At 45.4% G+C, this 24,158-nt stretch overlaps 1 protein-coding gene across 1 annotated transcript; it reads right to left on the bottom strand.

Moving 5' to 3' along the window:
* Positions 1-11,238: 11,238 nt before the first annotated feature.
* On the bottom strand, positions 11,239-22,945 carry LOC118773406 (vacuolar protein sorting-associated protein 4B-like). The gene is made up of 11 exons (XM_036522328.1): positions 22,860-22,945; positions 21,651-21,762; positions 20,108-20,258; positions 19,470-19,528; positions 18,582-18,701; positions 17,846-18,002; positions 16,616-16,764; positions 15,820-15,901; positions 14,026-14,245; positions 12,612-12,752; positions 11,239-11,602 (listed from the first exon to the last, which is right to left on the bottom strand). The coding sequence occupies exons 1-11, from the start codon at positions 22,878-22,880 to the stop codon at positions 11,501-11,503; spliced, it is 1,314 nt and encodes a 437-aa protein (XP_036378221.1). The 5' UTR covers positions 22,881-22,945; the 3' UTR covers positions 11,239-11,500.
* Positions 22,946-24,158: the final 1,213 nt, after the last annotated feature.

Genomic DNA, 24,158 nt, shown 5'->3' with positions numbered 1-24,158 from the left:
TACAGAGTGTGCTCATTGGGTAAATTCAGAGATGCGGGGGGGGGGGGGGGGGGGGGGGGTTTGGGGTGGCATTTTCTCAGGGAGGCTGTGTGAAGTAGAACAGTACTAAGGAGCCCTGGCTCATTATCTGAAGGCTGCAGGTTTGAAACATAGGCTGAACACTGCTGTGGTAACTTTGAGCCAGTTGCCTAACCTGAATTTCATTAGTTAAAACATCCAGCCGCATGTAAACTGATCATTTTGTGAAACGTAAGCTCTGCACACATCACCCTGGGTAACAGCAACTGCTAAGGAAATACATAAATATAAAAATGTATAAACATAATAATTTCTGATCCAAAAAAATTATGGATGACAGCAAACGGCAACAACAGACTGGTGGGTGCTTGCACTCCCAAAATATTTTTTTCCCGAATATTTCTGCCGCCTCAGAGCGGTGCATCATTTTATCTCGGCTGGAGGAGCGGGAGCAGTCATGTACGCCTCTTGCATAGCAAAAACACACCCTCAGGCAGCCGGCACTTAATAACTGTTAGTCTCACTCTTGCCCTAAATGAACAAGGATGAAAAGAGCTCTGACCTCGTTCAGACCAAAAAAAAAAAAAAACAGCATCCAGTCCCAGAACGGCGACTTGCGCTGTAGTCTGTAACCAGCGCGGTCTCCGCCAGCTCCAGCTAAGTGATGCGAACACCTTGCGGTGTCAGCTCCCGGCTTATGTTGCCGTCTCCCTGAGTAGTCTGTTTATTATGAAGGCTTCAGCTCAAGCCTGTTCTTGAAAAATTGTATGCGGCAGGAGGAGGAGGAGGTGGAAAAAAAAAAAAGATGAATAAAGTTCTATTCGTGGACACATCATGTACATGCTTGTTTGCTTCCTCAATGCTGTGGCACCGCTGATTATTCAAGCCCAAAATCCCAAAACAACCCACCTATTTTTCTGATTTGTTTGGGAAACATCCTTATAAGGGGCAACCTATACACCTTACAATTTATCCATTGTTACACCTGGATTGTTCCTGAGACACCTCAGGTTAGGCTCCATATGTAGGGGATGGCAACGAAGCCTCACCCAAGCTTTGAACCTGCGACCTTGCCATTTTACCAGTTTGGCCTGAATATAAGCCAGCCCCCAAGAGAACCAAAATAAAAATACACCTTCAGCGATCAATGGGAAAAGATGAATGGTTTTTCAGTCACCACAGAAGGTGAGAGATCCAGCAGAGCTTGTGTTTGTAATCCAATAACACTGTTTGACAAAAAACCACTGCCGAAAGCGCAGTGAACAAGGAGTAAAAGGAGAAACATAATTAAATTAAATAACTGTAATAAGAATAAATATATTCATATATAAGGTGAGAGTATATATACAGGATATGTGCGTAGATGAAAGAGTAAAACATATGTTACAATGTGTTACATATTGCACAGTCCCATAAAATGTCCCATACTATGCATGGTGTCTGTTACAAATTGCACAGTTCCATACAATGTTATATAATGTGCAGTCCCATACAATGTGTGTGTGAAGTGCATGTGCATGTGTGTGCAAGTGTCTGGTGGTCCTGGTCCTGATGGAGCAGAACCTGCGGCTGGATGGGAGTTTTCTGAAGAGGCACACCATGCTGGATGTACACCATGTTGCCAGCTGTGACACAGTGTTCCTGTAGGCCAACTCATCATTATCCTTGATAGGCCCAGTACCATGGTGTCATCAGCTTGATGGAGGGGTGGCTTGAGGTGCAGTCATTGGTGTGCAGAGAGTACAGATATGGGGAGAGAACACAACCTTGTGGAGCTCCAGTGTTGGTGGTGAGGGGGGTAGACAGGTGGGTGCCGAGCCGCACCTGTTGCTTCCTGTTGGTCAGGAAGTCTGTAATCCACTCGCAGATGGGGTGGGGTACCTGCAGTTGTAGCAGCTTGGTGTGCAGACGGTCGGTACGTCAGACGGACGTAGGTACTGGGTGAGTCCAAACGCTGTAGTATGTGGTGGAGGCTGAGGTTAACAGCATCGTCCACAGGGCGGTTGGCTCTGTAGGTGAACTGTAGAGGGTCCAGAAGGGAGTCTGTGATTGGTTTGAGGAAGGACAGGATGAGTCTTTCAAAGCACTTCATGACTGCAGATGTCAGGGCAACAGGTCTGTAGTCATTCAGGCATGTGATTCTGTCCTTCTTTGGAACTGGAACAGTGGTGGCTGCTTTGAAACCGGGTGGTACACAGCATTCAGAGATGGACTGATTGAAGATGCGTGAGAACACTGGCGAGAGCTGGGTGGCACAGTGCCTCAATGTGGCTGGGGAAATACCATCGGGTCCAGGGGCTTTCCTTGAATTCAGCCGTGAAAAGAGCTTATGGACATCCTTCTCTGTTAATGTTTGTTTATTGCTGTTTAAAAATAATAAAAGTTCTCCCTTTGTGAATTCCTAGTTTGGTGAAGACGAGGGGTAACACACACATTTGAACTGCAGTCGAACTATCTGTAACAGGCATCATAACTCCCTCTCATTCCGTTGGCTAATGGTGCCTTTCACCAGTTACCATTAGTGTTAACCATTTTGAGTTGTCTCCAATTTACATTACAAATATAGGGCTAGTGGCATTTTCAAAACACACTTTTTTTGAGGAAAAAACTGTATATTTTAGCCCTACATGGTATGTGTAATCCCTTAGCCAATATCCAACATTCCGGCCACTCATTACTTGCTCCAATCAGCAGCCATCCAAGCCCTTATACTCTCTTGATTGGACTGTTCTAACTCTCCCCAGGCGATTTCCTCATTGGACTATTCCAACTCTCTCTTGGCTATATCCTTTGAAACCACCCAGAACTCTGACTGGTACATCATTGTGCCTCCTGATTGGATCCTGAACTTGAAACAGGGATAACAATTTCACTTAAGGTTTCAAAAAACATGTAAATGATTTGGGCTCTGGCACTGAATTTAGAGGTTGAACTTACATTTCATATAATTATAATGGTACTGTTTGCACTTACTCTTCTTGTTAAATTGTTATTATTATATTTGAATTGTATTTTTTTCACCTTCAACTTCCATCTTCTAACATTCTGGAACTCTATGTTTCTCATAAATAATAATGAGTTAGCTTTTGACGATAAGTCCAATACTGCCACCTATGGCTGTGCTGTGTTTTGCCATATATCTTCTCATTTATACAATAAGGCTTAAAACTGAGTATGAAACACTTAACCATGTAAAAGAGTGAGTCACCCTGAGCTATGTTTAATAAATCAAAAGTATGCTGACAGCGTTGCATGTTTCCTGCTAACAGAATTTTCTTTGTGTTTATCATTTATGGGGGCTGTTTAAATTGGTCAGTGCTGGAGTTTTGCATTTGTTACAATTATGTATTTTATAAGCAGACTTCTGGGGTGACACATCACCCATTCAGGGAACTGGGTCTTTACTTAAGCAATTCTGGTTTGGTGTGTTGCCCAACCTTGAGAGAGAGAGAGAGAGAGAAAGGGGGGGAGGGAGAGAGAGAGAGAGAGGGAAGGAGAGAGAGAGAGAGGGAGAGAGAGGGAGGGAGGGAGGGAGAGAGAGAGAGGGAGGGAGAGAGAGAGAGAGAGAAAGAAGGAGGGAGAGAGAGAGAGGGAGAGAGAAAAAGAGAGAGAGAGGGAGAGAGAGAGAGGGGGAGGGAGGGAGAGAGAATGTGGGGAAAAAGAGAGAGTAAGAGAGAGGGATAGAGACAGATAAGACAGATAGAGGTCAAGAGTGAGAGAGCGCAAGACAGAGAACAGAGAGAACGAGATGAGAGAGATGAGAAAGAGAAAGACAGAAGAGAAAGAGACCCACAGCGAGATACTTATCTGTTCTATGAGCCTAACACTGGTCAGCGCTGATAGTCACAGTCGAATGGGAAACTGAAATCATCTGCACCTTCTGCCACACTGTGAGTCCATTTATGGCCATTCTATTCAAAAGAGGAGTAAAAACAAGAATAAAAAAATCCCCATCTTCCAGTTTTGATTAGATATTGATTTTGTGGATAAACCCCCTCCTATTTGTGTTAACATATCCTCCTGTTATCTCTCAAAGCTTAGGCTGAGACAGAGCCCATCTCAATGTTCAGCCACATTAAATCTATATGTAATATCAAGTGTACATTTTGTGTGTGTGTGTGCGTGTGTGTATATGGTGTGTATATAAGTTGTCCACTTGCATTGAAAATTTCTCTGGGTAAAAGCATCTGCCAAATGAATGCAACACATATATACGTATAATTTATATAAAACAAATTTTGTCTACCGGTGAAAACAATCAGTATGACAAAGTGACCTACATCATGCCAAACCTCAACCGATTTTCTCTGTCCTGTTTGAAATTTGCCGCTGCAGTTTTCCACTGCCCTCCCTCCTCTGCCCAGTATTTCATATATACAGGCTTACCTTGGCAGGAGGCTGCCTCTAGCTGTTCTGTTACATTGCTGCACGTGCCAAATAAGACCCAAATTAAAAAGTGTGTGTGTGTGAGAAGGGCGTGTGACCCAGATGTACATACACACATAAACACGCATATGTTTATGTATAGAGCTGATGATGGCTCCTTATTGATGACTCCTTATTTACCAAATTAGATGGTTCTTATTGTCTTTTGCTGGGGGAGCAGAGAGGTGAGGGTCTTCCAAAAGCTGTTGTGTACAACAGGAACTGCAGGTCCCCATCACTGATCCCAAATCAGCGCTCAGAGCTCCACTCCCCCATTCAGTCACACAGATCGCCCCGTCACCCCGCAGTTCTCAGAGCCAGCTTCCCGTGGTTAACAGGAGAAACCTCCTCAGTGGCAGAGTACTATCACACACTGTGAACACGCTGTTTTGACCAGAGGCATAAATGAGTCATACATTGTTAGATGAATTCCTTGAAAGCCCTTCAGCTTGTCACTTCCAGAGTTTCTCCAGATACTGATTTCCGAACTCTGAATAGATATATAAAACACTGAATATATATATATTACGTACTGAATATTGTATACAGAATTTTCACATATATAAATGTATAAATATTTAAGAATTCCTGTTTGATGGAATCATCTTGTCTGAAGGGAAGTAAGCAGCCTTTATATTTTAAATGTGATTTTCCATATGTGATTATCCAGGGTGACTTATACAGTTTTCACTGTTAGAGTCGATCCACATGGACAGCTGGATGTTCACTAAAGCAAGCTGGGGGAAGTGTCTTACGTAAGGATACGACAGAAGTGGCCTGCCTGAGCTTTGATCCTGCCACCACGCCAAGCGTAGCCTCACTGTGGCGTCCTGACAATGCTAGTCACAGTCCTGACATTTCAGCCACCTGTTTGGGTTTTAAAGGGTGGAGCAGAGAGAAAGTGAGACAGAGAGACTTTTTTTTTCACTTTTAAAAGCCATTTGCTTCAGCAAATCCAGCACTTAATCCAGCAAAGAGCTTGGGAAAAGGTACTGTCTGCATATTAACAGAGGGAGAGAGAGAGAGAAAGAAGGAGAGAGAGAGAGAGAAATAGAGAGAGGGAGGGGGAGAGAGAGAGAGAGCGAAAGAGAGAGAGAGAGAGAGAGAGAGAGAGAGAGAGAGAGAGAAGGGATTCTCTGGGTGAGAGGGGAGGGCAGCCATCCGGTTCGCTTTGTTATTCATACCGCGGCAGGTGAAGGTGCTCAGAGAGGAGACAGGCAGAGGGTATTCCCTTCCCAATTAAGCAGGTACACGTAAGACAGGCGGAAGAAGGCATGGGAGAAAAAAAGGCTGAAACGATTCGCCCAGAGACAGAACATCAGAAGCAAGAGGCAAGAGAACCAGGGCGAAGCCCTCCTCTCGCTCTCCCCTGTTGGGCACTGTGTTGCAGCGTTCACAGGGTCACGGCTCACCCGTGGATACTACACGACCTAACCTGGTCATTTTCAGCAACCCCTCCACCCACCCCTTCCACCCAAAAAAATGCTGTTCTGTAACAGGTAAGACATTCCTGCTTCTGAAATTTTACAATCACCCAGTCATTTCTAGGTCTCTCGAAGCAGGTAGATACTGAATACCTTCAGTATATGGTTACAAGGGTCAATAATGGTCAATACTGGTCAACAAGGCATTCCAATAAAAACGTAGGAAGTTTAATTACATTACAGCCATTTAGCAGATGCTCTTATCCAGAGCGACTTACATCAATTACAGGTTTTTACAATATTATCCATTTATACAGCTGGATATTAACTGAGGCAATTCTGGGTTAGGTACCTTGCTCAAAGGTACAGCAGTTACACAATTACAAGAACAGGCTATTTAGCCCAACGACCTTGTTGATTTGCCTGAAATTTAGATGGATCAGATGTGGCACTCAGGCCTCAGGCGGCTCCCCTGAGCTTCATCCATGGCCCCCAAAGGGGCTGTAGAGGTATGAATCAAGCACACAAACGGGTACAATGTTTAGGTGCCAGGGTGGGGCGCGAGACGGAGGTGACCAATCCCGTTAATTCCCCGCTGGACTCCAGCGGGCCTCTTTCTCCCTCATTTCCACATCAAACATGAAGCATGCGTTAATGCGCCCAGCTGAACCACTTCTTCCTGGGCTGAGGCTGTGGTTTGTGTACAGAGGGAAGAATGGAGTGGAATGCAGCTACTGTGTAAAGCCCGCAGGCAACGAATGGGAGCAGGCTGTACCCACACCGGCCTACAGGGGGCGCTGACAGCATGCGTGAGCGCTCCCGGGGAGTTCATCTCAGAATGCTTCCCTCTCTTGCGATTTCCATTATTTCGGGTCCGGTTTCCATGCCAATGTAATTGCATTTCTGCAGGCTAACGACATCGGACTGTCAGTGAGCGGGTGACAACCCCCCCCCCAACCCCTCTGTGGCAGGCAGCTTCAGGAAATCAAATGACAGCGATAAACCTATTATAAGGGGGAGTGGGCGGATGGGGTTACTGCAGGTCACTGAGTCCTCATAAAGTGGTGCACATCTAGCTGGTTATGCCTTGCCGAGCCAATACGATGCGCCTCCTCTGAGCCTGGTAACGAGGCCACGGCTGCCCTGTCTGCTTCTTGTTTGTTGACCAGTGTGTAATTCTACACGAAGTTAGCGCCACAAAAAAGAAGGCAAATAAACCAGCTGCCCTGTGCCCTCAAACGCTTCCTCTGCTAGGTCTGCCGCTGTTTAATGTGGTCTCAGAACTGCCAGCAATATTTACCTTTGGGCCAACAGTTTCGGATGCTGGAAATCTCCGAGTCCAAGCAGAACTAATGTGTTTTGGCCCTCCTGAACTGGAAAGCATCACAGGTAATGGAAACATGGTCAGAGAAGCGCCTACAGCACCAATTCCTCTCCAACACCAAACGGAACAAGTAGCATGCACCTGGTATAAAGTGATAAAGTGCGAAATGATTTCATTCAATAATTAACCCATATATTACATATATTCAGCTTAGATTCTTATAATACTCCCATGAGTTATTAAATGGAAGCACTCATACACACAAGCATTACGTGCTTTAAAGTCTGTGTGCACAACCATACACAGATTTCTGCTGCTGACTGCGGTGTCAGTATTCACATTCATTAGGTACATGCACTCATTTTAAAACAGTGCGTGCAGGTTATTTAAGGCTATGCACAACACCGGTAGATCTCTGAAGAGTTGGGTGAAAAAAAAAAAAAAGCTCATTTGCTGGTGTCTGCTGCGCTTCCAACCAAACACTCACCTTGGAAATTCAGGATAAAACAGGTACTAATTTATTCCAGGAGAGTTAAATTAAATTCCAAACTCCAAACAGAGATGAAAATAACACACAAGATAAACTACTGGCGCTTTTTCAGAGAGCAGCTGTGGGTGGCGGGAAAAGTTTCTGTCAGTGACAGTGACACCTGGACAGAGACTAAAAGGTGTTTTTAGTCCGTGATTATCAGAGGTGATCTGAAAAACCACCCAAACTCAGTCCACCCCATCTGCTGCAAGACACTTCTCGCTTGCCTGTGTAGAGACTGGCATAGAGAGAGCGCCACCTGCTGGACATAACAGATACTCACTTAGCGAATGAGACTTTGTTGCTGCAGCAGCATGGCACACCTATGAAGGTACTGGCTGGGTAACAAGGTAACGGTTTTATTAGCATTTAGCAGACGCCCTTATCCAGAGAGATTTACATCAGTTTTTTTACTACAATTATATCCATTTAAACAGCTGGATATTTACTGAAGCAATTGTGGGTTAAGTACCTCGCCAAAGGGTACAGCAGCAGTGCCCGAGCGGGGAATTCGAACCGGCAACCTTCCCGTTACGAGTCCTGCTCCTTAACCATTATGGTGCACTGCTGCCTGCCAGCTTCATCTGAGCTTGCAGAAGCAGCTTGCAACTGAGCGGCGTCTCTCAAAGGGCACAGTGGCTCGGTCACGCCTTTCAAGGCAATCCAACGCTGGCGTGCAAGGAGCATGCTCAGTCTGAAAGCATTTCTGCAATGTAAATTTCAGCCTATCGTACCGAACGGCTTTGATTTGCATCTGCTCACCCCGCTCTTAGATAGGGAATGTGTAGTCCCCCCCCCCCCCCCCCCCCCCCCCCCCCCCCCCCTTCCAGTGAGATTCCGTAGATAAATACAGAAATGTAATGGCTTCATTTCCCCAAATGGCAGACACTATTTCTCAAGCTTTGCACTCATTCAGGTGGTAAAGAAAACTGCACATTACATCAGCATTAGCAGATGCTCCTATCCAGTGTGATTTTTATAGACCATATTTTAGAGATAACCTTGTTATTCAGCAGGACTTAAACTGAAGCAGATCAGGCTGAGAACCTTGCTTAAGGGCAAAACAGCAGCGCCACACCTGGGATTTGAACAAGCAATCATTGGGCTGAAATCTCTTTGGTTGCAACCTCCGCTCTTTACCACTACGCCAGACCGCTGTAAAGCCTAACACGTTATACACGTTACTATACAAGACTACACAAGAATATAACAATATACACATTTTACTGTTCATATGACGGAGGTGCTTTCATGCTATTGATCTTTTTTAGTTCAGATCACAGCTGGCAAAACTCAAACGCTAGTCCAAACACGCTAAGTGCTAATGCATCTGACAAGCTGTGTAAGCCATGGTTAATAATTGAATAGACCAGCCATATCACAATGTATTACAGACATTTCGCTCAAAATCTAAGCCAGACGCATCACTCCCTCCCCTGTCCTGTAGATTATACCGCAGCTCTACAACATGTGACAGTTAATCTATATCAGCGGCGAAGTGTCAATATGTTCACAGTAACTCATAACATAAGGCTGACAAAGCTAAATCTTGCCATTATTTCCCAGTGGCTGGGGAACTTGCTGTATACTTGCAATGGATCTATATACTCCATTCACCCGCAACAGCCATCAGCCAGGTACTGCAAAAGATGCTCTTCCGTTTACTGTAATGAAGAGCAGTAACCACATCTCCTTCCAGCAGCAAAACGCCTGGTCTGTGAATTTTCCCTTACGTAATCACTTTATTTACATATAGGCTGGGACGACCGGAACAACCCAAAGCCAAATAAACCTTGAATCTATAGGCTTAAGATTCCTCAACGCATACATTTTTCATGGGACACCTACAGGCATACATGTGCAATATCACAAACAACAGACAGCATAAAACGATTAAGTGGTACAGGATTTCTTTACTGGTGTTTAAGGGATAAATGGAGTCGTGTTTTGTGACATCAGCACCGTCTTCTATGAAAGCTGGAGAACTCCGACCAGGAAATCAGAATTCTTACAGCTTCGACGTTTCAAGTTTAAGAAATTTCAAACAAGAACATCTGGCAAGACTTCTCCATGTTTAATTTACACATTTACGCTCGTTTGGATACAAATGTGGTCCTGTGTTTCTTCCACTCTTAGCTCCTGCGTTTTCATGCTCTCATACGAGGTGCACTTAAAGACAATCAAAGACATTATAGTGAACAAAAGGCAGAGTGTGCTTATGTTTTATAAAGTAAATCAACGTAGGTATCAATGTGTATTAGTATGGCTGTGTGTGTGTTCCACGTGGAACAATGCTGTAAATTAAATGTGCAAAATAAACACAATGCTAAAATAAAAAAAAATAATGTTCCCTAGGAGTGCAAAATTCTACTGAGTGCACATAATAATGAGGTCTCTTTGCGACTGCTGCATAAACTAGTTTTCAGTTAAAAAGAGGGAAATAAATGGTAACACCTGACTTGGAGTGGGTCTTATGAATAATTCATAATGCTTTCGTCTGCTCTAAATAACGGCCATAACTCTTGTCTTCAGAGTACATGAATATTATGACCTTGTGAGCTTATAGCAACTGACACAAGGGTGTAATGATAATCCTGATGACACTAATGGCATAACTTCAAGCCACACATTGTAAGAAAACTACCTGTTATGGGCTGGTTATGATCCCGATGTGTTCTTAGGGTGCCCTGTTAGGATGCATTACATAGAGCTTACTCAGCTGATATGTATTCAACATGAGACCCACACCAAGTAAAGTGTGATCCAAAAGTGACATCATAATATACAACAATATGCATTATGCATACATGTAAGAAAAAAAAGTGAATTATGCTGGAAGGCACAGGTTGCATGCTGCCTCTACAAGTGGGCAGCATTACAGAAAGCATTGAGAGCCAGTTTAACACTCCTAAGAGTCTCCTAACTGTGCTCCCTTTCCACATATGCTTTTGTGCTGAGACTTTAAGGCATACTGCACACTCCCTGATACTATCACAGTCAGACAGTACACTTCAGCATCCTCTGGCTTTGGACCACTCCATAGTAAGGCATCACAATCAGTAGCTTGAAAGGCCAACAGGAGTACAGCAGGACATTTCTTTTTTTTTATAAAAATACATGAACGAATAGAGGGGGAAGAGATACTCTGACTTACTGACAGTTGATCGCGGTCCCTTTTTTTGCTGTACTATTTCAACTAGATTAAAATGACAACGTGCTGGTCCGTAAACATCCCTCTTATTTAAGAAACAAAAACCAAGAAAATAAAAAAAAAAACAAATCCACTGATAAACTAGGCCACATCAGCTTCCTCTATGAATCTCAGACAGCCACCATCATCTGCTGCTTACGCCCACCTCCCCAGAGATTACACAAACTTCATGTATGGAGTGCTTCAGACAGCTTCTATAAAGAACAATAGCACACACTGTTAGTCCGATTCTGTCAAAAACCAATGACACTTTAGTGTTTTAAAGCAGACATTTAAAAAAAATATAGTAAATAAACACAATCTTAGACATATATTAAAAAAAAGAACTGTATGATATATGTATAATTTTGTGGGGAATTATGGGCAATTAAAGTGCATACAGAACACAGGATCCTGATGCCCTGATGGAACCCTGACTAGCTATGTGGAGCAGTCAGGTGTAATGTCTCACTGCCTCCAAAAGTGATGGCACTTAAAGCCAAGAGACGAAACAGAAGGAGAAAGAAAGAGAGAGGAGACAGAGTACAGGTCAGCTGCACGGGTCAGCTTTGGTTTGACTGAGGTATGCGTTAGCCCTCCTGGCCGAAGTCCTCCGTGAACTTCTTCAGTTTCTCCAGATCCTGCTCGTTGACCGTCGGCTTGGTGCTGGTCAGTGACTTCAGCATATGCGTCTGCAGATGAGGGAAAACTGTGTTAGGTATAACTACCCATCTCTCTCTATAACTACCCATCTCTCTCCCCTTCTCTTTGACCCTTTCTCCCTCTGTTTACCCTTCTCTCTCCACCCTTCCATCTTCTCTCTCTCTCTCCATCCTCCCATTCTCTCTCTCCACTTTCCCATCCTCTCTCTCCCACTCTCCATCCTTCCATTCTCTCTCTCTCCATCCTCCCATCCTCTCTCTCTCCATCCTCCCATCCTCTCTCTCCACTTTCCCATCCCCTCTCTCCCACTCTCCATCCTTCCATTCTCTCTCTCTCTCTCTCCACCCTCTAATCCTTTCTCTGTCTCAATCTTCCCATCTTTTCTCTCCATCCTCCCATCCTCTCTCCACTTTCCCATCCTTCCATCCTCTCTCTCTCTCTCCCTCCATCCTCCCATCCTCTCTCTCCACTTTCCCACCCTTCCATCCTCTCTCTCTCCATCCTCTCTCCCACTCTCCATCCCTTTTCCATCCTCTCTCTCTCTCCATCCTCCCATCTTCTCTCTCCACTTTCCCATCCTCTCTCTCCCACTCTCCATCCTTCCATTCTCTATCTCTCTCTCTCTCCACCCTCTAATCCTTTCTCTGTCTCCATCTTCCCATCTTCTCTCTCCATCTTCCCATCCTCTCTCTCCAGCCTTCCATCCTCTCTCTTTACACCCTCCTGACCCTCTCTCTGTCTCCATCCTCCCATCCTCTCTCTCCACTTTCCCACCCTTGCATCCCCTCTCTCTCTCACTCCATCCTCCCATCCTCTCTCTCTCTTTCTCCTCTGCAGGCTGGCCCCGAAGCTGTTCAGCCTTGAGAAAGCTTTGCTTTCTAACACATGCCCACCTTGATCACAAACACACCAGGTTGGCTGTCTCCTTCAAGCACACTGGGCCATTTCTAAGGAGCCAAACGCAGACACACCCAGACTGCCCTTTGCGTGGATGATCCCCCTCAGTGTCAGCAGGGGTTATTCCCTTTCCCCCCTCACCATGGCGACCACCGGCTCCTGCAGCTTATTGTCCTCGATGTCCACCCACGTCATCTCCACGGCGTTCGGGTCTCCCGGGGAACACGGGGTCCACAGGTCGTCCACCACCACGTCGGGTTGGTTCCACACCGACCCTCGGACCTGCGAACGCACGGACACGCCCGCTCAGCCGGGCTGAACTGTACCCTACCTGAAGCGAAAGCAGCTGGAGTGAAGAGTACAGCAGAGGAATGATCTAAAAGAGCAGCATCGCCCGCAGTCGTACGCCTCGCCACTGGTCAGGTTACAGACCGACTCTGGACTGTCTGACAAATTGTGAGAGTCTCCATTGCAATCCAAAACTGTCCAAACCTGCCTGTAACGTCACAGACTCTGCCAGTTTTTACTTCCTCAAACAAATCTGTCTGGGGGGGGGTGTCAGTGACACACGACACACTTGTCATGGTTGTCGTGGTTCATTGAGCGTCATGCAAGTTGAACACGTTTAAATGAAAACACAGTACTGCGTTATATTACGGATTGTACCACACATGTTAAAGTGCTCAATTTCAGTTAAAGTGGCCATAAAGTCTCCCTCCATATTAATATACAAGCCCAACTGAATGTTCAATTTCAATTGAACATTCAATTTATAAACGAAAGTAACAAGAAAAGACACAAGGTATCACTATGACAAGCCACAGACAGACCAGTGGAGTTAAGGCAGTAGTGTCTGCTGTATTCTTTCTTTGGCACCAGATAATGGCCCATAAGAGCTACATTAACTTGCATTGCTCTTCCATTCTCAAAGTGGCTGGTTAAAAACTGAAAGAGCCTCATGAACTCACCGGGTGCTAAATCTGAGCAGACCCTGATCGCACAGATGTCAGGACCTCCGCCTGAGGCCCTCCTGTTCTGTGTGTTTTTCCCCGTCTGTCGGTGTGGGTGTGTCTTTTGTTTCTGTTTACACGTCCTTGTGTTTCCTTGTCCCGCCTGCCTCCCCGGCCCTCCTGTTACTCGGCCACGCCCATCACCTGAAGCCTGTTCCGCACACCTGTGTCTCGTCCCCTCATCATCTGCCGGCCTACACATACCCTGCCATTTTCCTTGTTCTTTGCCTGATCGTCTCAGTGTTTTAGCTGTTTTATTCCTGCAGTTAGTTTGTAAGCCTGCCCTGTTTCTGCTGTTACCGACTCTGCCTGTTCCGGATTTCCCTTTTGCCTGCTGTTTTTGGATGTTACCCGTTTTCCATTTGATTTTTGGCTACTGACTCAGACTGTTTTTCTGACTTAGATTTTGCTTGTGATTGTTGGACTCTGTCATTAAAGATTAGCCTTTTCGTACCGCCTGCATTGTCTGCGCCTGGGTCCTTTCCCTGCAAACCCTGACAACAGACCCCTGCCTCCCCGCCACGTCGGTCACCACGGAGACGCACCCGTTTGAAGTGGGTGGCGGACTGGACCATCCTGACGGGCTGCATCAGGGCGTCCCGCACGATGATGCTGATGTCGGCCCCCGAGTAGCCCTCGGTCTTCTTCCCCAGAGTGGCGAAGTCCGCCTCCGTCAGGTCGTTGGGGGTGGAGCCCAGGTGCAGCTTGAACATGAAGGAGCGGGCGTGCTCCTCAGGGAGGGGGATGTAGATGCGCTTCTCGAACCTGAGCGCAGAGCAAACAGTGGTACAGTGGTAAGGAGCAGGGCTTGTAACCAAAAGGTTGCCAGTTCGATTCCCCTGCTGGGGCACTGCTGATGTACCCTGGGGAAAAGTACTTAAACCATAATTTCCTGTATAAATAGCCAACTGTTGAAACTTAAGTCATGCAGCACTTCTAATATTGTGACTCTATGCATAGCTTTAGCTTGTGTTGTACTCTGCCTCACTTGTAAGTCGCTTATGCTAAAAGCGTCTGCCAAATGAATAAATGTCAATGGATAACATAAAAATTGTAACATACGTAAGTCGCTCTGGATAGTCTGCTAAATGACAATACTGTATTGTAATGCAATGAGAAGGGTGTTCTTACCATATCTAACTGACTGTCCCTTCTTCCACATGACTTATGCAAAAATGGCTCCTTTTCACTAACCCGTGTGCAGGTGTGCTTGAACACACCCACACTATTAAGGCTGTTAAACTCGCTACACTGCCACCTGTAGGTGAGGAGGGATAGCTGTAGGAACAGTAGGCTACCTAGTGCTCCATTTGGCCCCGGTAGGGTTACGCTACATTGGGTGTGCTTATGGAACCCCGTCATGTAATTAAGGAGGAAGAGGCCATATAAATATAAATAGCATAATCCCTCAAACAAAAAAATTGGTATCACAATCCAAGAGAACATAGTTTTAAAAGGGGCTGACCTCCTATATCCTCCCACGGGTAACTGCACCTAGATACAATGTAATGGCAACAGAGTCCAAGAGGGTATTTTTCCTCTGAGGTCATTAAGTTATGGGTGAACATAGCGGAAAAGAGTGATTATATGCCCACACAGAGGACCATATTCCCAAACACTCCACAGTCGAGCATCTGCTCTTTTCCAGTTTGGCCCTTGGTTCTTTGTTACTCGCAGGTAGGTAGGGCAGGAAAAAAAAACCCAGGTAAACTTTTTGGTTGGGCGTACCAATCAATATAACAGCCTCGCGAGGGCCACGGACAGGGTGTGATACTGGCATGTCCGGCAAAACTTCTACCCTGGGTTAACTTTCAAAGGCTTATTGACTTTCTCCAAACAACCTGCAAAAAACGTGTTCAACTTCCCAACCGATGCACATATTAGAGGGTGATTATGAGGAAAAGGACGGATCTTTTTCCGAAGGTCTCTTTCCGAAGACCAAAGACCAACCTCATGGTGCCTCTAAAATGGTGCATTAGCGAGACTTTGGCATCAAAGCAAACCACCAAAAGGACGGCTAAGCTCTGACAAACAGCTGGATTTTTTTTTTCTTCATTAGCTTTAATTACTGGCTGCGCTAAACACAGACTCAACTCCCTCACTGTATTGACAGACTACGTGGAAGATCTCGGCAAAGACTTCAACCATGAATTATTCTCAAAGCTGTGAGTAGGTGTAACCACGGGGAGCCATTTCAAATTCCCTTTGACTCTGGTTGCTAATGCTACGCTACACATTTAGCAGACGGCTTTCATCTGGTTACGGTGCAATTACACAGCAATTAAAAGAAAACCAATGGAAGTACGGAGGAGATTTTTCGTGAAGCCGGGAGACAATACCTCCTCCGGATGGCCGAGTCCAGGGTCCAGGGGATGTTGGTGGCTCCCAGCACCAGGATTCCCTCATTGTCATTGCCCACGCCTGCGGAGAGCCCGCAGGAAGCCGTGAGGCCAGCAGAACCGACCGAGCGGCTTCCTCCTCTCTGCATGACTTATCTCTCTGGCAGTCCCCCTAATCCAACGCAACTTACGCAACCTCCATTTGCATATGATCCACTAATGTAGCTGGGTAGTGAAATTCATATGATCCATTCATGCAGCTCGATATTTAACATATACGACCCTTTAATGAAGCTGGAATTTTAATACATACGACCCATTACTGAAGCTGGGTATTTAACACATATGACCCCTCGATGAAGCTGGATATTTAACACATACGACCCATTAATGAAGCTGGGTATTTAATACATACGACCCATTGATGAGGTTGGGTATTTAATGTATATGACCCAGGAAAGCAGCTGGGTATTATATTACATGTGATCCATTAATGCAGCTGGGTATTTAATAGGCTGATTAAGGGGAAGTACCTTGTTCTAGTGTATGGCAACCGTGCCCAGACTAAGACTCGAACCACCAACCTTCTGGCTACAGAGCTGGGTTTCCCACCTTCCCTGCAGTACTAACCCCACTCACATCCCAAAGCTACAGCACAAAGAGGCATGCTGACAACAGTTGGTGGAACCGTCAGGCTGGCGGGCCGCTGTTGAGGCCTGACACCTGTGATCTGCGGAGCCTGGGCATTCGGTCCCCCCCTCGCCCCATCGCCGCTCCCCGCCCCTCTTCCCCTCACCCTGCATCTGAACCAGGAACTCGGTCTTGATCCGGCGGGCCGCCTCGCTCTCGTTCTCGCTCCGCGAGCCACACAGCGAGTCGATCTCGTCAATGAAGATGATGGAGGGCTTGTGCTCCCGCGCCAGGCTGAACAGGTTCTTCACCAGCCTGGGGACAGGAGATAGAGAGAGAGGGAGAGAGAGTGGGAGAGGGAGGGAGAGAGGGAGGGAGAGGGAGAGGGAGAGGGAGTGGGAGAGGGAGGGAGAGTGGGAGAGGGAGAGGGAGAGAGAGTGGGAGGGAGAAAGAGACAACCAGAGAGAGGGATGGAGGTAGAGAAGGAGGGAGAGAGGGAGAGGGAGAGGGAGATAGAGAGAGAGGGAGAGAGTGGGAGGGAGAGGGAGAGGGAGAGAGAAAAGGAGGGAGAAAGAGACAACCAGAGAGAGGGATGGAGGTAGAGAAGGAGGGAGAGAGGGAGAGGGAGAGGGAGATAGTGGGAGGGAGAGGGAGAGGGAGAGGGAGGGAGAGGGAGAGAGAAAAGGAGGGAGAAAGAGACAACCAGAGAGAGGGACGGAGGTAGAGAAGGAGGGAGAGATAATGAGAGAGGAAAAGACAGAAGAAGGGAAAGGGAGGGAGGAGGAGACAGAGAGGGTAGGAGACAGGGAAAAAAGGAAGGAAAGATAAAGAGAGAGGAGAAGACACAGGGAGAAAGACAGAGAGAGGGAGGAAGAGATAGCGTGAAGGAGCGAGAGAGGAACAGAGGAGGAGGGATAGATAAAGAAATAGGAGAAAATAAAAAGTAGAGCGACAGATGGGGGAATCAGACAGAGAGAGGAAGGGATAGAGGGTATGAGAGGGAGAAGAGAGAGAGAAAGAGAGAGAGAGAGAGGGAGAGGAAGACATAGAAGGTGCAAGAGAGAGGAAGAAAAGACAGAGGGAAGGAGGGACAGAGAAAGATTTATACTCTGCAGCATCTGTCTGCCCAAGCCAGTGGAAGTCACCAAACACTGGCAAAACACTTACACACTTCAGCTCTTTCCAGTATACAGCCATGTGGTTGACACGTACCAAAGCACACAGGAACACCAAGCGTTCACAACCCATTCAAAAAACCCAGCAGCAACTGCAGGATCCCGCTCTGCCCCAACACACACCCACATCAGCACCACACCTATGACTCTCCCCGGTCAGTTAAACACCACTCCCTGCCCCCCTGTGAGCTTCAGGGCCTGCACAGAGGGGCCACACTCACTTCTCACTCTCCCCCAGCCACTTGGACACCAGGTCGGAGGACGAGATGGAGAAGAAGGTGGAGTTGTTGGCCTCAGTGGCCACGGCCTTGGCCAGGTAGGACTTCCCCGTTCCGGGAGGCCCAAAAAGCAGGATTCCCCTCCACGGCGTCCTCTTCCCTGAAGGTCACAGAGCACACGTACAAACCCAGACATTACCATTGCCGCTGTCTATTATCATTACCATCACTCATTTGCTTAAGAAATGGCCTTGTTCAGCCGTGTGAGTTTTAACAGCCTATCCACTCACACAGTCTGAAGGAAGGAAGTCGCAAGGGCTCAGTTACAGACGAAACGCCTCCGTTACGGGAGGGATGGTTGCTTAGTGAACTCACACAGCGCCTCCCTCAAGGCATAACTGATATTATTATTAGCAGTTTTAAGATGACTGCTGGCTTACTGAGCATATAATGCCATCCTCAGTGATTTACAGCCTATTGTTTCACACGCTATCCGTTTACAGAGCCAAACGTCGCCCAAAAGAAACTATGTTAAAGTCGCTCAAGGACACAAACAAAGTGCTCCACCTGGGACTCAACCCAAAAAACCTGCTGGTTTTTGAGCTTGGTTCCCTAACTACCAAACCACACTCGTTTCCAGTATACTATCAGTCAGTTAGGGGTTTAGAGTAGCAGAGGAGAGTTAGCTTTCCACACACACTGCAGCCAGCTTCTTCTGTTGAGAAGGGAGGGGCCGTACCTGTGAACAGGTGAGGGAATTTGATGGGCAGAATGACCGCCTCTTTCAGCGCCTCCTTTGCACCCTCCAGCCCTGCCACGTCGCTCCACTTGACATTCGGCTTCTCCATGACGATGGCCCCTGCGAACACGCACGCACACACACACACACACACACACACACACACTGTGAGTTCATATGAGCAGTTCTTGGTTCAACAGAAGTATTTCTTGATTCAATAACGTATCCAATAATTTGTGGTGGAGCTTGAATGGTGCTATGCTCATGGTCACTTTTCTGGGAATGCTGTTAGCCTGGTCTGTTGCTCATTTAACTGGAATAGATACATTTCTGATTTCTTGGACTGGAAGATGCTCTGGGTAAGAGCTTCTACTAAATGCATGTAATAATGTAAATAATGTAAAGTATTCCAGCAGCTAACCTTAAAAAGTGCTTAAAGTTACTTTTTAACCCAGTGTTTCTCCTGCCATAGCAAGGTAAGACCTGCCTGTATCAACAGGAATTCTGGAAGTGGATTAAACTGGATCAATTAGATTGTGTTGGTCAGAAAGACTTCCTTTTACTTGTGTAATTGCATACAGAATACTTTGAGAGAGCTTGGTCTTCCCTCTGAGCCTGACTGATCAAAATATCCCTTATCTGCTGCTCTGCACTGCTGAAGATATTCCAAATGAAATCACCATGTAGTCTGGGAATGTCAAAATTAGCTGCAGGGCTGCAATTGTATTCGACATGGCACTAGAACTGAAACCGCATCACAGATCATCATAGAGAGCAATCGCATTTGAAAGACAGGTGTAGGTGATAAACAGAGATACCATTTTGCAATTGTACTTGCGGATAGACTGGGCTACCTCCTGTAAGGAGTGCATTATGGATGGAACTTACCCTCCAGCTGGTTCTGGAACTTCTTCTTCTCCGGGTCATCTCCTTCATCGCTGTCATTTCTGTAGATCAGATGATCAGAGAGATTAAAGATACTGTCACTCAAAGCAACTATCCAATGGCCCTTCCCTGACTTTGGTCATTGCGGTACTAAAAGTGGTGGGCAAGCCTCCATATTCAAATTTGCCCAATACATCAAACACATATCACATAAGGTATAGTTAGCCGATAGGGAATGCTGATAATACACTACTAAAAAAAAGTGAATGGATAGCTTTGAAGTGAAGCACTCACGGGAACACTTTACAACTGACATCAGGGCTGTCCGAAAATCAGCTTAACTCCACTACACCAGGCTAAATGAATATTTATTAATATTTATTTTAATATTATTTAATTATATTTAAATTAAAAATATAATTTTTAGCACTTCTGTGACTCTCTGCTTACATGCTAGCAGCAGATAAAGAGAGATGATGACGAGAGATGTAGGCCTTTAACAATGGGATCCAACAGCCAAAGAATGCATTGTTTTGTGTTGTCTAACTGAATATGCTGATTAATATTGTGCTTAAGTAACAACAGCAGTAATGTGGCTGTCTGCCCCAGGTGCGTAAAGTCAATGATCAGTGCTCCCGCACCCTTTGTCGTCTGATTGGTTCTCCTTCACGGGCTTGGCGGGCGGAGCCTTCTCCTTCTTCTTCAGGTACTCCTTCAGCTTCTCCGCCCGGTCCAGGTACTCGGCACACTTCGCCCGGATGCTCTGCTTGGACTTCTCGCCCTGAGCTTCATCTGAAGAGAGAGTGAGAGAGAGAAAACCATCAACACGACAAGCACGCTATGAGGGAATGTGACACAAATACACTGCACACATTTTACAACATGAACAAGGAAGGATTCAAAGAATGGCCCTTATCTGTCTTCCCAATAGTACTGGGTGTTATTTCTCCACCACCCAAAGCCTATCAAGACATTTGTGAAACCCAAATGTGACAGACAATGTATATGTCACAAACTGCAGTGTGGGAAACGGTTGCTGTTAATATGTGAAATCAATGAGGCAGAAGAGTCAGGGAAATATCTGCAGAGCTGGTTCCCTCTCTGATTACCTGAGATTACCGCACTGATAAGATACAGCATTAAAGGGAGGTGCCTTAGCGAAAGCTGGCGGTAAAACCTACACTCCTGGAGCAGGTCCTGGGAGTTGCAGACTCTACTGTGATCAGTGAAGACTGTACTCCTGGACTGACCCTTTCCATTTGACCTTGTAAACCCTAGATTCTTGGCTCGCAATTGTAGCACTATCTCTTATGTTGTATTTGTAGCACGTTTTTGGCCTAGATAGTACGGCAGCACTTTATTGTCCCAGTGACTGTATTTGGTATATGTAACCTTAGATCAGATTAGTTCTGTCTCGCTACACTGACCTTGTGATCAGCTTCAGCACTATCCGCATTGTATGACCTGTACACATCTTGCCCTTGTGCCTGTTGTTTGCCCACTATATGCACTTTTGTATGTCGCTTTGGATAAAAGCGTCTGCTAAGTGAAAAAATGTAAATGTACTCTTATCTGCCTATACAGACAAATCCACAAAGAGCCCAAGCAGGACTGAACTTGGCTGAAAGCTTGACAGGGTGACACTTTTCTATAATGACTCATCCTGCACTGTCAGACTGCACATACAGGATCTGGCCGGATAACAGCTCGCTATTCAAAGCCATTGAGGTATTAACAAGTATGCGTCTGGGCACCACCCTACAGGTGAGGAAGTGGAGCTGGTGTGTACCTCTTCAGATCACAGAATTGGCCTTTTCGCAGATGCTCTTAGCCAGGGCAACCTCCAGCACAAGAAAGCAGAAGTGTATCCATTTAAACTGAATGAGCAACAGTGTCAGACCAGGCTGACAACACCCCTAGACCGGTGAGGGTGAGCACAACACCATCCAGGCACTTCCACAACAAACTAGACAGCCCACAAAACTAAGGGACGCCAAGTACACCCACTACCGCACATCACAGCCACTGGATCGCCGAATCCATAACACATTGTGACACTACACATAAAATAAACACGGCAAGTAATGCAAGGATTAAAGGAAGAAGAAGGTGAATGGCTGATATGAAAATGAGGGCGGCGTATATATATATATATATTTTTTTTTTTTTTTGCTGACAGCTTACACTTGACCACGTGAAGGAAGTACTGCACAGCATGCTGGTAGAGGCGGAGCGCCTCTTCGTAGTTCTGTGCTTTGTCCTCCTCTGCAGCCTTGCTTGCCAGATCTATGGCTTTCTGTAACACAACAGCATGGCAAAGAACACCTTTACATACATTAACATTATTGGCGTTTAGCAGGCACTCTTATTCAGAGAAATTTACATAGGTTACAGTTTAGTTTTTTTTTTTTTACAAGCTATCCATTTATACAGCTGGGTGATTACCGAGGCAATTGTGGGTTAAGTGCCTGGCCATCAGCAGTGCCTCAGTGGGGCATTGAACCAGCAACCGGGCGCTGCTCCACACCACTATGCTACACTGCTACCCCCCCAAGCCACCTTTATGATACAGAGCCCTGCGGGCGGGTGTTCTGACACAAAAAGGCCAACCCCCTCACTGTAAAGTCATTTCAGAGACATCAGAGGCGCCACACAAATGCAATCCATGATTATAATTACACATGACAATCCACATTACCTTGTTCACCGGTTCGTCAGCACGCCTGACAAACTAAACTTACGCTCCTGGCTCATTCGTTGTTCTCATGGCAAACAAGTCTGAACGACCAGCCCGACGTAGCTATGTATGCAGCTTTACCTACATACTATTCAAAGCCACAGATATGTAGCTGTAAGACACGTACATCTTTACATGATGCGTGTGTGCATGTAAGACAAGTATTCTAACTTCACATACAAGGACGACATCAAGGAACTTTCACGCTCAAAGCAAATTAAAATTCAACGGGCTAATTCACCACCTGACAGTGCTGTTGCTCACACGAAACTATGACGTCAACATCACACTGTAGCTGCCTAACCCAACTGTGGCCAGTTAAAATGACCTATGGGTTACGATCCTCAATAACTACTACTACTACTACTACACGAAACGGCTTTAGGACCTGGAAAGTGAAAATGCAAGTACTGCTAGCAAACTTAGACCTAGATGACACTAATACTAACTTCATAGCAATTCAACCAGCTACCTAGCTACATTCCTATCTAGATAATAATCTAACAGCTAAGAGACCATGGAAACGATTCGGTAACATTAGCTAAAAAGCAACCAAAAGTACTGTGGACAAACGCATCCTATACATATAAAAGTGTGACGACGTACAGTGTCAGAAGTTAAAGATTAATCAGTGCTGTTACTGTTAATCGCCTTACCTGTAAATTGTTGTTAGACATGGGAGCTGGCTATAAGGAACGGGAAAGTAAAAAGCCGCGTGTCACCGCCGTTACGCCCAAATCAAATAAATCATATAAACTATTACATGTGAAACTGGATCGTTTAAGATGTTTTATTACTTTTCTCGGCGATACTTCAGACAGCGTTGAGGATAACTACCATTCTTCCGCGTCAAGTTGTCGAGTGTTACTTCCGCCTCCTGGAATCACGTGATCACAACAGCGTGGGTGACGTTCTGAAGTGTCTATGACGTTGTTGTCATTTTAGACAACACATTTTTCTAGCCAGGTAACTAAACGTCTGAGTTAGTGGAACTAACCAACAAGCTAGTTAATTCACTTCACTCCAGTCAAAGTGAAATTAAGTGCAAATGTTTTACCTAAATAACTTACATACAGATGTTGTAATACTGTAGTACCTTGCAATTTCTTAGTTTTACTAATGTAATCATGTATTAGTCTACATTTATAAACCTATATATTAGATTGTAGGTCACCGTAACAAACACCTGCAGCTTTTGTACAGTGTTACGTTTGAATAACTGTTTTCAGTCATTGATTCATGGTTTTCAAAAGCAGTAGCCTATACCGCAAACGAATGTGTGATTAGGAATAAACTGCTAAAATAAATCTTATTTTTGAATAAATAGTTTTTGCATCATCTCCTGAAAAGATATCACGAACAACATGCTTCCCTGAACCTTGCTTTTATTTCTCCAGCATGCTTAAAGTAGGCTACTGTTTGTTCCCTTTCAAAATGTGGTTTAGCAGAGGTACTATAGTGCCCTCTACCGGGTACTTGTTATCCTAGATAATTTAAATAGGAGTGAACAGCAGATTGTTACAATCGATTTAAACTGAATCAGCAAAATTATGACCAAATACCTCTATTAATCCCACCCATACTCTGGTAGTAATCAGATTATTTGTAGCATCAAGAATATAACGATCATTAAAACAGTTAATTCAGAATAAATATGCTTCTGAATAAGGTAATATTTCATGTGTCAAATCTAAAGGATTTCTTTATTCCATCGATAGTCATCGCTAATTAAGGGGATATTATTTCTCTGTCAATACCTATATTTCAAAATAGTATTCTTGTCTTCAATGTCATATGTGTATGTACCCTTGGGCAAAGCACTTAACCCAGTATTGTCTCAGTAAATATCCAGCTGTATAAACGGATAACAAGCAAAAAACTGTAACTGTAGGAGGAAAAACTTTTCTAAATGACAATAATGTAATGTAACTACAGTGAGAAAGATCTTGTATCTT

The sequence above is a fragment of the Megalops cyprinoides genome, chromosome 2 (assembly GCF_013368585.1).
Source record: "Megalops cyprinoides isolate fMegCyp1 chromosome 2, fMegCyp1.pri, whole genome shotgun sequence".
NCBI classification, from domain to species: Eukaryota; Metazoa; Chordata; class Actinopteri; order Elopiformes; family Megalopidae; genus Megalops; species Megalops cyprinoides.
Note: the sequence above shows the minus strand (reverse complement) of the source record. Positions and strands in the feature narration are given on the sequence as shown.